The sequence below is a fragment of the Mesocricetus auratus genome, unplaced genomic scaffold (genome assembly GCF_017639785.1).
Source record: "Mesocricetus auratus isolate SY011 unplaced genomic scaffold, BCM_Maur_2.0 Super-Scaffold_100015, whole genome shotgun sequence".
Classification (NCBI taxonomy): Eukaryota; Metazoa; Chordata; class Mammalia; order Rodentia; family Cricetidae; genus Mesocricetus; species Mesocricetus auratus.
Genome location: NW_024429198.1, coordinates 37,235,101 through 37,248,500, shown reverse-complemented (window position 1 = coordinate 37,248,500; position 13,400 = coordinate 37,235,101). Strand labels below are relative to the sequence as shown.

The 13,400-nt window shown below is 42.7% G+C and overlaps 1 protein-coding gene across 1 annotated transcript in view; it reads right to left on the bottom strand.

The window, feature by feature from the left end:
- Positions 1-3,858: 3,858 nt before the first annotated feature.
- The window catches only part of LOC101842475 (cytochrome b5-like), a 29,638-nt gene continuing 20,096 nt past the window's right edge, over positions 3,859-13,400 (bottom strand). The window contains 9 exon segments of the mRNA NM_001281399.1: positions 3,859-4,034; positions 4,037-4,043; positions 4,045-4,094; positions 4,097-4,112; positions 4,114-4,151; positions 4,154-4,222; positions 5,945-5,979; positions 9,484-9,513; positions 11,014-11,142. Of these exon segments, the coding sequence (NP_001268328.1) occupies positions 4,031-4,034; positions 4,037-4,043; positions 4,045-4,094; positions 4,097-4,112; positions 4,114-4,151; positions 4,154-4,222; positions 5,945-5,979; positions 9,484-9,513; positions 11,014-11,142 (378 nt within the window). The 3' untranslated portion in view covers positions 3,859-4,030.

Here is a 13,400-nt window from a genome sequence, read left to right as displayed (position 1 = left end):
CACTCTTTGCGTACCTACCCGACAGGCACAATTCCTCCACATCTCTCAAAAGTATTCCATGTGTGTGGGTGGGGTGGCATTGGGTGAGGTAACCTTCACTAAGATTCTCATTTGCATTTCCCTAACAACTAACGACATTGAGCTTGCTAAAGAGGCTTCTAGCCAGGTGTTGGTGGTGCACGCCTTTAATCCCAGCACTCAGGAGGCAGAGGCAGGAGGATCTCTATGACTTCGAGGCCAGCTTGGTCTACAAAGCAAGTTCCAGGACAGCCTCCAAACTCCAAAACAATGCAGAGAAACCCTGTCTCGAAAAACAAAACAAAACAAAAAACAAACAAAAAAAGACAGAGAGAGAGGCTTCTAAATTGTGGTTTCACTGGGTCTATATTGATCTTTTGCCTCGGAAGGTTTTTTTCCCCCATTTATCCATTATTTAGTAATTTCACACACATATACAAATTTGTTTAAATATCTACCTGTCTTTTTCTCAGCCAACACTTCTCAGATCCTCCCTCCCCTCATTCTTCCCTCAATTTCATGTTCTTCTTTTTTATAATTCACTGAAGCCAATTAGTGGTGGCCTCGTGCATATGGGCATGGATCTACACACTTTGTGAGCAGCCTTCTAGAGGCCACACCCCTCCCCCAGAAGCCACCAATAGCACCTCAGCTAGGGGGTGGGGTCTGGTGAGCCCCTCCTCCATCAATGCTGGAATTTTAACTGACTTGATCTTGTGTAGGTTTTGTACCAGAAACCACAAAAACATTGAGTTAATGAATGCCAGGTTCCTGGTTTGTCCAGAAATCCTCCCCAACCTCGGGTTCTTAGGATCTTCTACCATCAGTTCCTTCCGTGCTCCCTGAGCCCTGAGTAGGCGACATGATACATATGTCCCATGTAGGTTTAAGATTCCAGTCACTTGTTCTCTGTCCCCGTTGTGAGTCTCTATATTTTTCGAGTTGTGTTTTTTTTCTAATACATTATAAATGTAAGTCCCTCTCATACGATGTAGAATCAAGTGTTTCCATCCATTCTTTGTGTTTCTTTACACTTACTCAATGGTGTCATTTGAAACCCAAATGATTTTCATTTTAAATTCTGGTGTATCTGTTTCTTCTTTTGTTATCTGTGCTTTTGCTGCTTTTATGTAAGAAACCACTGTCTGACCCCAAATCACTCAGATTTATTTTGGTTTTCTTCCAAGAACTTTACGTACCTTCACTTGAGTCCATGAATCAGTGAAGTGAGACGAATGTGAAGATAATGCTAGTATCATTCATGACAACACTAAAGTTTTAAGACAATGTTTACTAAAAACAATACAATGCCTAGGACAATAAGTTCCTGAAAAGGGCTGGCCCACGGTAACACCCCCCCCACCTCGACCTTTTCCAAAGACTAACCGCCTCTTCTGACACACCCAAATCAGTTTCTGAGGTCAGAGCAGAATCAGCCAGGGGTAGAGAGAGAGCAGAAGCTTTTCTGGAGGGAGGCCTTTCTTGGGAAGTTTTCTTGAGCCTTTTTGAGGCCTGCTTAAAGTTTTCTTTACACCGTTGAACGAGTCTCTGTGTTGTCAATCCCCGACACCCTCCGCACATTCTCGGACACAGGCTACGCAGTGGACACGGCAAAGCGTTAGTTGAAGCTAAAGAGTTAGCCCAGTGGGAAGCAGTGTTTGCTGCACAGACATGAGGGAAGGTTTGAGTTCAGCCCCCAGCCTTGGGTAAAAACTGGACATGGTGATGCATACTTAATTTAACTATGAGGGAGTCAGAGACCAGTAGATCCCTGGAACCCACTGGCTTGCCAGACTAGCCTAATTTGCAAGACAGGTGAGGGATTCTATCTCAAAAACCAAGGAGAGAGCTCCTGAGCAATAATACCCGAGGATGAACTCTGACCTTCACACTAATGTGTACACACTTATACACACCTTCCCTCTCAAATAAGCAGATGGCAAAATTGATTTTTAAATTAATCCTGTCACCATCTGGGATATAATACATTCATGTAGGTCACTTCATAGATGACCTAAGGGAAATGTTTTACAACACCCTAAAGTTTGAAGCTTTCTAGCAAAATGTTACAATCTTAATAAGTATATAACTTATTTTAGAATGCACATGCACTAGTCAACTCCGGTTCACAGCTCCTTATTCTTCTGTCTCTAGCTCTTTGACTAACACATAAGGAATAATGTCTAGAGGTAGAAACCTAAAGAGTGTATAATATGGAGGAGGTGAGCATGTCATCACCCAATCCTCCCTCTGCACGACGAGAATTAGTGATGATGAAGAGTGCACTGTATAGAGAAGGTGAACATGTTATCGCCCGACCCTGGCCCTCCCTACTGTACAACGAGAATTAGTGATGACCAAGAGTGGCTTGGATAATGGCTCAGTGACACAGAATATATTTAGCATGTGCAAGGCCTTGCATTGACTCAGCACCATGGAAAATAATGGGAAAGGGTGATTCATGCCACCGACTACAAAACAATCTATTCTCAGTGATGCCAGAAAGATGACTCAGTGGTTAAGTTCTGCTGATCTTACAGAAGACATGGATTCATTTCACAGCATCCACATGACAGTTCACAACATTCTAGCCTCTGTGGGTACTAGGCACCCATGTAGTACACATGTGCAGGCAAAACACTCCTGCACATACAATAAAAGCAACTGAAAAGTATCCTTAAAAAACAATCCATGCTCCATAACAACAACACTCCTTTCTGGTGTGCCGTTTCTTAAGATCGCCACTTCTGGTCACCCTGTCCCAGTTCACTACAAATTCATTTACCCTCTGGTAAATCACTCCCTTGGGCTTCTACATTTAAGATGAAAAGTCATGGATACTAATGATGCACCAGGCAAAGGATAACAGCGAAAGCTCACGAGAGGTCCAGTGAGGGAGTGAGCTGAGCCACACCGAACTTCTCAAGGCTCATCGTTCAACAGCTAGGGTCCTGCCAAAAAGCAAGCAGCAAGTATCTCCAGAGCGGTGTGTTGATGACTCACTCAATCGGCATCTCCTAAGAAGAGTCCATACACACAATGCCTCTGTTTCCAGATGGGGAGTTTGTAGAACTTCAAAAGTTACGAAACTGAGAGTCTCTGGGGGAAATGACCTAGAAAGAGAGGACGGGCAGTTGCAGCAGCCATCCCCAGTCCACGAGCTGGTTCATGCTGCTGTGATCTGCCACACCCAGAAAATGAGGCCCCTCTTTTACCGATGGTGTAGCACACATTCATGCTGCATCATGCATTTCAAGTAGAAAAAAACTACCAGTCTTTGAGATAAGACTTCTGAATTTTAATCTTCTTGGAAAAGAAACAACACTGGCAATTTACAGCTTGGAAGTGAAATATCCCCACAAGCTTATTATGTGTTTGGACATCTGGGTCCCAATCAAGTGGTAGTGCCTTGGGAGGTTGTGGAACCTTTGCCTCTATGGCCTAGCTAGCAGGAATGGGTCATTGAAGATGACAATCCACTTCTGTTTCTAGCCTTAGCTCTCTGCTTCCTGACACAAAAGTGTTGTCCCAGGCTTGCATCCTAGCCCTTAGGCCTTCCTGGCTATGACGGACACTTACATTCTCCTTTTCCTTGCAGTTGCTTCCTTTAGTTATTTTGACTCAGAGACAAGAAAGCAACTAATACACACGCATGTAATAGGTATGTGTTAACTGCAATTGTCACTGAACGATTCAGACAAGAACAATCAACCACCGAGGCTGCTTCTTCATGACCCAGACAACCTGGGTTTGAATAATCAGCACATTAAACACTGCTGTTGAATAAACCAAAACAGCACTAAAGAGACATCATACCAAACAAACAGGCACACATAGTGTATTTTAAAAGCCAGATATATTTTTAAAAAGATCATGCTTACAATAAGTAAATTACGTAGTGAAGAAACATCAAAATAAAGTTGATGAATAAAAAGGCACATTTGAAAAGTTTAAGAGCACAAAGAGTTTCTTATTTGTTCAACGAACACAGAAGGAAAGGGAAACAGATATATTACAATTACTTTCTCAGGGGAAGGTTTCTGTCAGCGGAAGTGATTAACACTGGCTTCTTTTCTCCCTTCTCTGGGGCAGTCTTCCCCGTCCCTGGTTTGGAGAAGCAGGTTAGTCTTCTGCCATGTAGAGGCGGTACATCAGGGCTACAGCCAGGGCTGAGACGGCTGGGATCACCCAGTTAGTCCACCAACTAGAAAGACACAAGAGCAAAGAGATGCTTGAGTGATCCTCAATGCAGAGACCTCACAACCTCTGCCCCCCCACTGGTGGAAGACTATCACAGTATATTTTTCTTAATTCTAGAACCACGTTAGCTAAAGGCGCAGTTTGGCTTTGCTAAAATTAACTTGAGCACAATGCACACCCTAGACTGCTGACATCACGAGAAGACTCACACCCATGCCCTGCTTCCATCTATTTCCACAGACTTTATACAGAGAGCTGTTACTGCTGCCTCAACAGACACTGCTGCCTGGGACCAGTGACTTTCTCCTGACGTTAAACTCTAGGCTACGTATCACCAAGCTACACCCGGGAATGCTCCTGGTATGGTATGTTCTCTTGCAAGCACTGACTAAGCATTTGAAATAGCACTGAGATGAGAGAATCTGAAGACCAGTGTCCCCATTTGGAGTACACTGTCAGCAAGCTCTACAGCAGAGAGCAGACCCTGTCTCCTGAACTACCAAGCAAGGAGTTGGAACCCCAAGTACTATAAGACCATCACTCAAACTCAGCATTAACATTCTCAGATCCTCCTTCAAATATCCAAACTTAGTATCAATGCTTCATGAATTTAAACTGTCAAGAAAAAAACCAGGCCCCAAATACTTAGTCTGTGGTCTGTCTCCCAGATTCAAAAGCATATCTAATTTACACATTGTTCAGTTTTTATAAGTTTCAATAGATGACAAATTAGAGGTTATGGGTAAAATCAGAGACACAGCTGGGAAGAGCTTTAATGTAGATAGGAATTTTTAAATTGGCTTTCAATCTCTAAATTTCAACTTTTTAGAAGATAGAAATTAATGTCTACCCTTAGCACCCAAGGATACTATGTATACACACACACTACACACACACACACACACACACACACACACACACACATCTTCCCTCATAACCTCACTCTTCACGTATCAACCTATTCAGAGAACAAGTTCAATTATAAGATGCACAGTGTGGAAGTTAAGTATGTAGTGTAGTGGGGCTCTTCAGTTCCAAGTAGAGATAGGCTGACAGGAAAAGGAGGGCAAGGAGCACCACCAGTAGGCAGAGAACATTCTAGAACACTAAGAGAGAGGGACAATACAATTTGATGGGGTGGAACACAAACGTGTAGTTTTGAGCTTGAGTCTATAAGTTTATGAGTCTATAAGTCAACATGGCAGAACCACCAAAAGCGAGCTTGGACAGGAACATGGAAAGGAACCCTGGCTCCAGTAACAAGAGGGTCAGGCTGCGCCGGGATTAGGGGATTCATCTTGAGTAACAACAAATGAAAACTGAACCATGCTTGCAGAAACATAGTGACCACGGTATTAAAAGGCACCCGTGTGTCAGGGAAGAATGAAACTGAACTTTGCCTGTAAGAACAACCACAGCACTCATCAGCCAAGGGACTGGCTGCCATAGAAATAAGGAACTCCTTTTGTTCTCTCTGGTCCTCAGTGTAGACACATCCAGAGGGTGATGACATCTGGGCTCACTGTGAAAAGTACTGACAGCTCCTAAGGATAGAAAGCCCCAAAGGTGATTCCACGCATGCCCAGACTGGAGGCTGAGCAGCAGCAGCACAGTGGGAATCCAAGCAGAGGATCAGATGGGGAGGTGTTGATCAACTCTGAGTCCAGAGTCCTCCAAGAGACCTTGTCTCAAAACAAACAAACAAACAGGAAACAGCAGCACATACCTGGAATTAGATTCGACAGTAGTGATAAGAGATTCCTGGAACACAAAGAAAATACTGAGTTCAGTATACATCTGAGTATCCACCCCCCCACCACTGAAATCCTGTTTTAAGATAAAAAAATCATTGTATCCAACTCCTATCTTTTAAAAATTGTTAAAAGGGATGATTATGTCCAATCTTCTTACCTCTTAAGCACTATATTTAAATTACTTAAGAACATAAGCTTTATCATTTGGAAATGTTAAAGGAATACATATAATAATCCACACTTTTAACATTTAAGCCCACGGACACATATACAAGACTACATTACTATCTTTTGGAAGGGACATTTAATTCTTCAAAACGTGGAATCTGACATAAAAATTTCATTTATCCATTCAAATCTGATAGGGAATAAAAGTGCACAAACTACATTAGAAGTGTGTCAACCAAAATGGTAAGAATTGTCAGGTCATATGCTTTCATGAGACTTCTTTAACTTACTGAATGACACCAGGGAGAGCCCAGAATAACTGAGAAAGCACTCTCTGCCTAACCAACAAATAAAGGTGTTTACCTTCCAGCACTTTCTAAGCATAGCCCTTCTCATGAGCACCCTTTAGAAAGAGAGAATAACAAAACACAAAAACCGCATACTTTCTCAAACTGTTAAACCCCGTGGCCCTCTGAAGCACACCCGTTCAGGCTTTAACACACGTTAGGAAGCACTTGTAATATTCCACACCTGTTAGTGCATCAACAACAGCAGCGACATATAGGCCATCCCTGTCAGGAAGTCACACCTGCCGCTTCCTGTGGCAGAGATGACGTAAAGCAAGCAGCTGTTTGCAGCGAGGCATGTTAGGGAAACCCCGCCAAAAAAGGTAAGTTCATTTTAGGGGTGCATGAGCAAAGCAGCCCAGCAACACACACCAACCTTGACACATCACCTTTATGATTCCTGACACAGTAGAGGAAGACAAATAAGTCATTTCAAAAGAACACGTCACACCTGTTAGCTTTTTAATCAATCTTAAATCCTGGTAACCGTAGGAATTCATAATCAGGACAAGGTTATTTTTCAAGAGCATAACTAACACTGAGAGACAATTAAATACGCAAACAACAATGTTCAGTTACTAGAAGAAACAAATCATAGACGACATCAAAGAGCTCATGGAAGGCACACTACACTACTATCGAATGGCGGATAGCTCGTGTAAGGAGGCAGACACTCACTTGTGATACTCGCTTGTGACACAGGCAGGGGTATACACATTTTAGGAGACCCTGTGCAACCTCAGGTGACCTTCCTTGCCTCCCCCACCTTGGTGGAGGCATTGCTAACATAAAGGTACCAACGTAAGGTTAGAATATTGCTGAAGCTCAAACATGCCCAAGCCTTTTAAGATGCTATTATAAGGGTAGTCGAGATGGCCCAGCAGGCAAAGGTATCTGCTTCAAAGCCTGATGACCTGAGCTTTCCTAGTCCCTGGGACCTGCACGGTAGAAGGAGAACCAGCTCCCCTGAAAGTTACCCTCTGACCTCTATGGGTGTGTCTTGAGGCACACAAGCATGTGTGCGCGCACACACACAAAAGAAATAGATATTTAAAAGTTTAAATATAAGTATATAAAATGATCCTAGCATCTAACCACCACCATCAAGGGTGACAATGACCCTCAAAAAGGTAAGACTTAAAAAACAAAATCATATAGTTTTTTGGATTGTCTATTTTCCTCATAGCCTTAAAACCCACAATGCTTGAGACTTTAAGCTGTAATCACCACTTAGCAGTGGGAGAAAGCAGCCCATTTTCTCTAGTGGCCAGGGCTCTGACAGGCTCAGCTCGGTGCAGGGAAGGAACCTTCAAGGCCATCAGCAATGACCTCAGCCACCTGTTTTCTGTGCACTCTGGAGGGCTTCCAACTTGTAGCAAAAAAGGCTAACTACTGGTCTATGGCATGTATAATGACTTACAAAGGTCGTGTGAGACAACATAAATCATGATTAGCTTCATATAAAAATATACTGAGTTCCCAAGGCCTTTGCAAACCAGATATCTCAGTTAGGTTCCTGTAACCCAGCTCACGCCTTCCTAAGAAATGTGGAGACTCCAGGAACTAAAGAGAGCAGCTCCAACTGACTAAAGAGACCAACTGGAAGCCAGAGGTGGACATCAGGGTCTGGGGATCAGAGACAAATACAAGGTGTTTTGAAAATTAATAACATGGAAGGGCATTGATACTATTCACACCTTCTATGTATGCCCGTGCTGTGGATACATTTAAAGATGTGTAATTTCTGTGTTTATAAATACCTTAACTTGGCAATGTAGTTTCTTTTGGACAGGTTCAAGCTAAGACTCTCCAGTACATCATATTTCTCAACATTAAACTACACATTTTAGGTAATTTTTTTTCTCAACACTGAGGACTAATACACACATGTGTGCAGTGCTCAACAGTTGAGCTCCAGCTCCAAGCATGGTGGTTGTTTAAGACATCAGACCACAGAACACATTCTCCAGCCTACAGATGACTGCATGTGACCCTGGGAAACACTTAAAGACACAGTTTTATTTGGCAGCAATAACCAAGCACCCAGAAGAGCAGCAATATATTGTTTTCTGTGTCACTTGCTTCCAGCCTCTCAAATAGCCAGCAAGGGTCACCCCCCTTCCTCCCAACTCTGCTTTGTTTAAGCAAAATCACAGTAGGGAACAAAGGGAATTTGTTTGTTTGTTTTAAAACAATAATATATCCCAAAGCTGGTCCATCTTTAAAATCTTGAGAGCAAAAGGATCTGCTTTAAACAGTGAGTAAAAGCAGACTCCAGTGAGAGACTCACACCCATGGAGTCACACATGATGAAATGAAAGAAAGCCGCCGTGTCTTACTGAGAGCGGCTCCCTCTTGCAAACATGGGCAGGAGGGCTTCCATTAATGCTGACAGTGTGAGTCCCAGAATCCACTGGTTAAGTGTGCTCTGTCCACCGGCTACTCCACACACCAAAGCAATTACAAGTTCAAGAGCTAGGAGATGCCACAAGATAGACAGAAGGGAGAGACACAGGTAGTCTCCTTAGAGTTAGGGAGGAAAATATGCCTCAGCTGAAACAGGTGTTAAGTCCTCTGAAAATAAGGCTTAGATCACATATTTCAGAGAAAAGCACAATGCTGTTTTATGTAACTTACTCTGTTTATTACTGGAAATTGAACCCAGGGTTTTATGCATGTTAGGCAAGAATTTTCTATTGAGCTGTACACCTAGACTTTAATTTATAGATAATTACGATGTTTTAAAAAGGAACACATTTGTTTTACAAAGTAACATACAAGCTCTCCTCAAAACCACATGGACTTGCTAAAAAAAAAAAAAGAAATAAACCACAAACCAAGCTTTGCAAAGTCAATTAAATTATATAACTACCTTGCCTAGAAAGACCTGTATAGGCTGTGACCTTTGCCCCAGTTTGTGTATCTTCATTGTATTTAGTACATGTCAATTACTTCTATCCATCACTCCTCTATCTGAGATGCTTATGCAAACTTACCGAAGGCTTGGCTATCTTTGATCTGTCATCCTGTAAGGAAAAAGGAGAGGGGTGGTCATTAAGAATAGGATATCTGTAAAAGTCTCATTTTTCAAAGGGCTGACCTTTTTTGAGAATTTTTTAAAATTACTATTCAATGACTAGCATTTGGCATTCAGCAAAGTTAAATACAAAGTTTGATCCATGTGGTTTGACAACAAAAATTAACAGGATTTAGGAAAAAGAGGCGTTTTTGTCTACAGTCCCAGAATTAAGAATGGATCCTTGACTGTCTTATTTATATGTGCAGGTGTTTAGAGGCTTATTAGAGTTGAACTATGACTTTTGATTCAGAGAACAATTGAAAAAAAACCCTTCCCTTCCTTCTCTATTCTCAACTTCACAAAGATATGCATCTTTTGGTTATGATGGCCTCAGTGAAGCCTGTAATCTCCCAGCAATTATTTAAACCTCAGGCTGAGGGTATCAAAATCCAAGGGCATCTAAATGCTGACCACAGAAAAACCTCATGAGGAGGTGACCTAAATGCAACCCATCCTCCCGACTCATGAGAACAGAACTTAAAGGAACAGGACAGGGAGGGATGCTTGCAAGGACAGGCCTTGCAGATGCAATACACCCATGTTACTTCTGGGAAGTGTGATTGTGAGAATGTGTGGGCTGATAAACCTTCCAGATAAGTGCGGCAGAGCCTCTCAAAGTATATCTGGCCTCCCAGCAATTCCAAAATAGACAAGCAGACAAACAGACACAGGCACACACAGAAACAGACAGACAGATAGACACACACACACACACACACACACACACACACACACACAGAGCTCAACAGAATGGGCTCTAAAATGGATTTCTGGGACTTTTAAGAAGAGCCCACTTTTATCTTTTCCTCATTTGTGGTTCTTACAAGAGCCATCATTCACACATAATAAGACATAAAAATAGGGATATGCCTCTATCTTTCTATCTTATCTTTGAATTTTCTTGTTTGCTTACTTGGGCTGGAGCAGTGGGCTATTTGTCTCTCATCGGGGAAAGTGTACTCATGGCCACCCTTTACTTTCCTGGCTGAAGAACAAACTGACTGAACTGATGCTCTACCCTGTGGAAGTGTCTCTCTGTGGGCTCTCAGAGACGGGGGGTGTCCCTGAGACAGGGCCTTGGAGAACAGCATTCTAACCTTGAGGACAGGTATAACTATAGTAAAAAAAAAAAGCAAAGCAAAGAAAGGTTGTCAAAAATGGTGTCCTGGCTCGGCATGGTGATACACACCTGAATCCCAGCACTTGAGAAATAAAGGCCTGAGGAGTGAGTTCCAGGCCAGCCAGGGCTGCATAGGAAGCTCCAGGCCAGCCTGGACTATTTATTGAGACACTGTCTTAAACAAAGTATTCTAAAATCAGAAGAAATTGCTTTTGTTCTATTCTTTTTTTTTAAGTTTTCTGTAGATGCAAATCTAGACTTAACCAATGTCAAACAGTAGCCTCAGAAAAAGAAGAAAGGCACCTCCAGACCCAAGCAATGACTTACTGGATGGAGCTCCCCGATGATGAAGGTTTTGGACAGTTCTCGGGCGTCGGTAGAGTGCCCAACATCCTCAAAGTTCTCGGTGGCATCGCCCCCCGCTTGCTCTCTCAGTACCTCTTCCCCACCAGGGTGCTGTTCAAAGGACAGGTCACATGGACATTAAAATCTTTTCAGGCAAATGCGATAAAAAGAAATAGTCTATCTAATCAAATCGCCCAACCTAGAAGTTACACGTGATGATGGTTGACTTCACTGTCTATAACATGGACTATAAGCATGCTTCTACACTATCCAGTTCCTTGGTGACGGTATCATAGAAACGTCCACTGAAGTTATTTGACCCCATACTACTGACCCAGCAACAAGGATGTTATACGGACAGCCTTAATAGTGTGGTAGTATCTGCTCTGCTTTTCCAAGAACCCCAAATTTCCCCAACTTCATTGGTCCCTAAACTGTCTCCTCAGCCTTCTACTTAAGACTCAGACTTGGGACCCTCTCAATCTGAGTGTGGACCCAGGAGAGACTACTCGTTGGTCAGAAAGAGGTGAGCACAACGTTACTGTGCAGGACACAATCTGTATAGCCAGCACTGCTCACTGGACAAGTAGGAAGGCTCAGACCCGTCATGCTGTTCTTTCTAGTGGAATGTAAGTAACTGCTATCAGTATAACCAGAACATGTGCGAAAAGGAGAGTATACTTCTACATGGGTCAGGCAGGAAGAACCTTCTGTTTGGTGGAAGCATTTTAGTTCTCTGAGTTGTATTAACTGGAAAAAAACAGTCATCCTTCAGGGAGCAGAGTCCAAGCTGTGACAAGCTGGACCTTAGGTGATGAGGTCCAGAGGTCCCTGCCTGGGTAAGAGTTCTCAGACAAGCAAAAGGAAAACACGCTTGGTTAAATCATCCAAAACACTCCCGCAGGAAAGCAAAGCAAAACAAAACAAAAACCATTACTTACATTTTTGGTTATGAGCCTAGCCTTTAATAGCTCAGCCACCTCTCTAGCCCCCCGAAACCACTTCTTAAATTAAGCTTGAAGATGTACCTGGATCAAAGTCATCCTGACCTTTGTAAGCAAGTACCTTAGGGTCCATAAGGCACCTCCTTGTGCAGCTAATTGCACTCGGGCCTTTCTTCTTCTCAATGACAGAAAATATCAAGGACACCCAATATTGTCAAAAGGTGGACAGTTACTCTGCTGTTGAAGCCTGTTCCTTCTACTTCTTTATTTCGGCATATCTAGCACTAAAGCCTGTTTCTTTCTTCCTCTTCATACAGGCTATCACAAAATACATTGTATGGGGAAAAGTCAGGAAGCACAAATAATAAAATAAGATCTGCTAATGATCTTGCTGTCAAGGGGGCTAGGCAAACAGGTCTGTTCGATTAATTTTTAAAGGAAAGTGATGACCATTATCTTATGCACTTGCTTTATTAAGTATACAGCAGATGAAGTTCCAGGGTGCAGAGACTGTACTGCCCTAGTGTGTACCACATACTGTGTGTGGTGGTTTGAATGAGTGACCCCTATGGGCTCATAAGTTTGAATGCTTGGTCCCCAGTTAGTGGAACTGCTTGTGAAGGACTAAGAGGTGTGGCCTTATTGGAAGACATAGATCACTGGGGATGGGCTTAGTGGCTTTAAAAGCCCACACCAGAGCCGGTGTCTCCCTCTCTCTGCCTGCTGCTGCCTGTCAATCACAGTGCAAAGCCTTCCACTACTACTCCAGGGTCACCCCTGCCTTCCTCCTGCCCTAACAACCATGGACGAACAATCTAAAACTGCAAGCAAGCCTCTAATTTAAAATGTTTTCTCTTATGAGTTGCCTTAACTATTGTGTCTCTTTACAGCAATAGAACACCTACTAGACACTATGGGAACTTGAGAAAATACTAGTAGTTGGGGGTTGGAAAGGTGGCTACGCAGTAAAGAGCATTTGCTACTTGCAGGAAACCAGATTCAGGTATCAGCACTCATGAGGGGTGACTCACAACCATCTGTAACTCTAGTGTAGGGGGCCAGGGGGAGAGACCTGGACACATGTGGTAGACATACATACACTCATATATAATACATACATACACATAAAATAAAAAAGGAAGAAAATCCTGGTCATAACTTTGGAAGATATATTTTAAAATGTGTCAGACACATATCATTATGTTTAATAAACATGGCAGCGTCTTACTGAATACTTCCCAATATTAGTTCTCAGCATGACTTCTTGCATTGTAAACATTCCCCTACTTCATTGGAATGTGTTCTGCTCCAGCCATTCTGACAATGGAAAGTAAGTGACAGGAATCAAATGCACATTAAAGGCTCTAGCTGCATTTCACAGGTCTGGCAGCGGTAACCAAGAATTTCTGATTCTGAAACAATCTG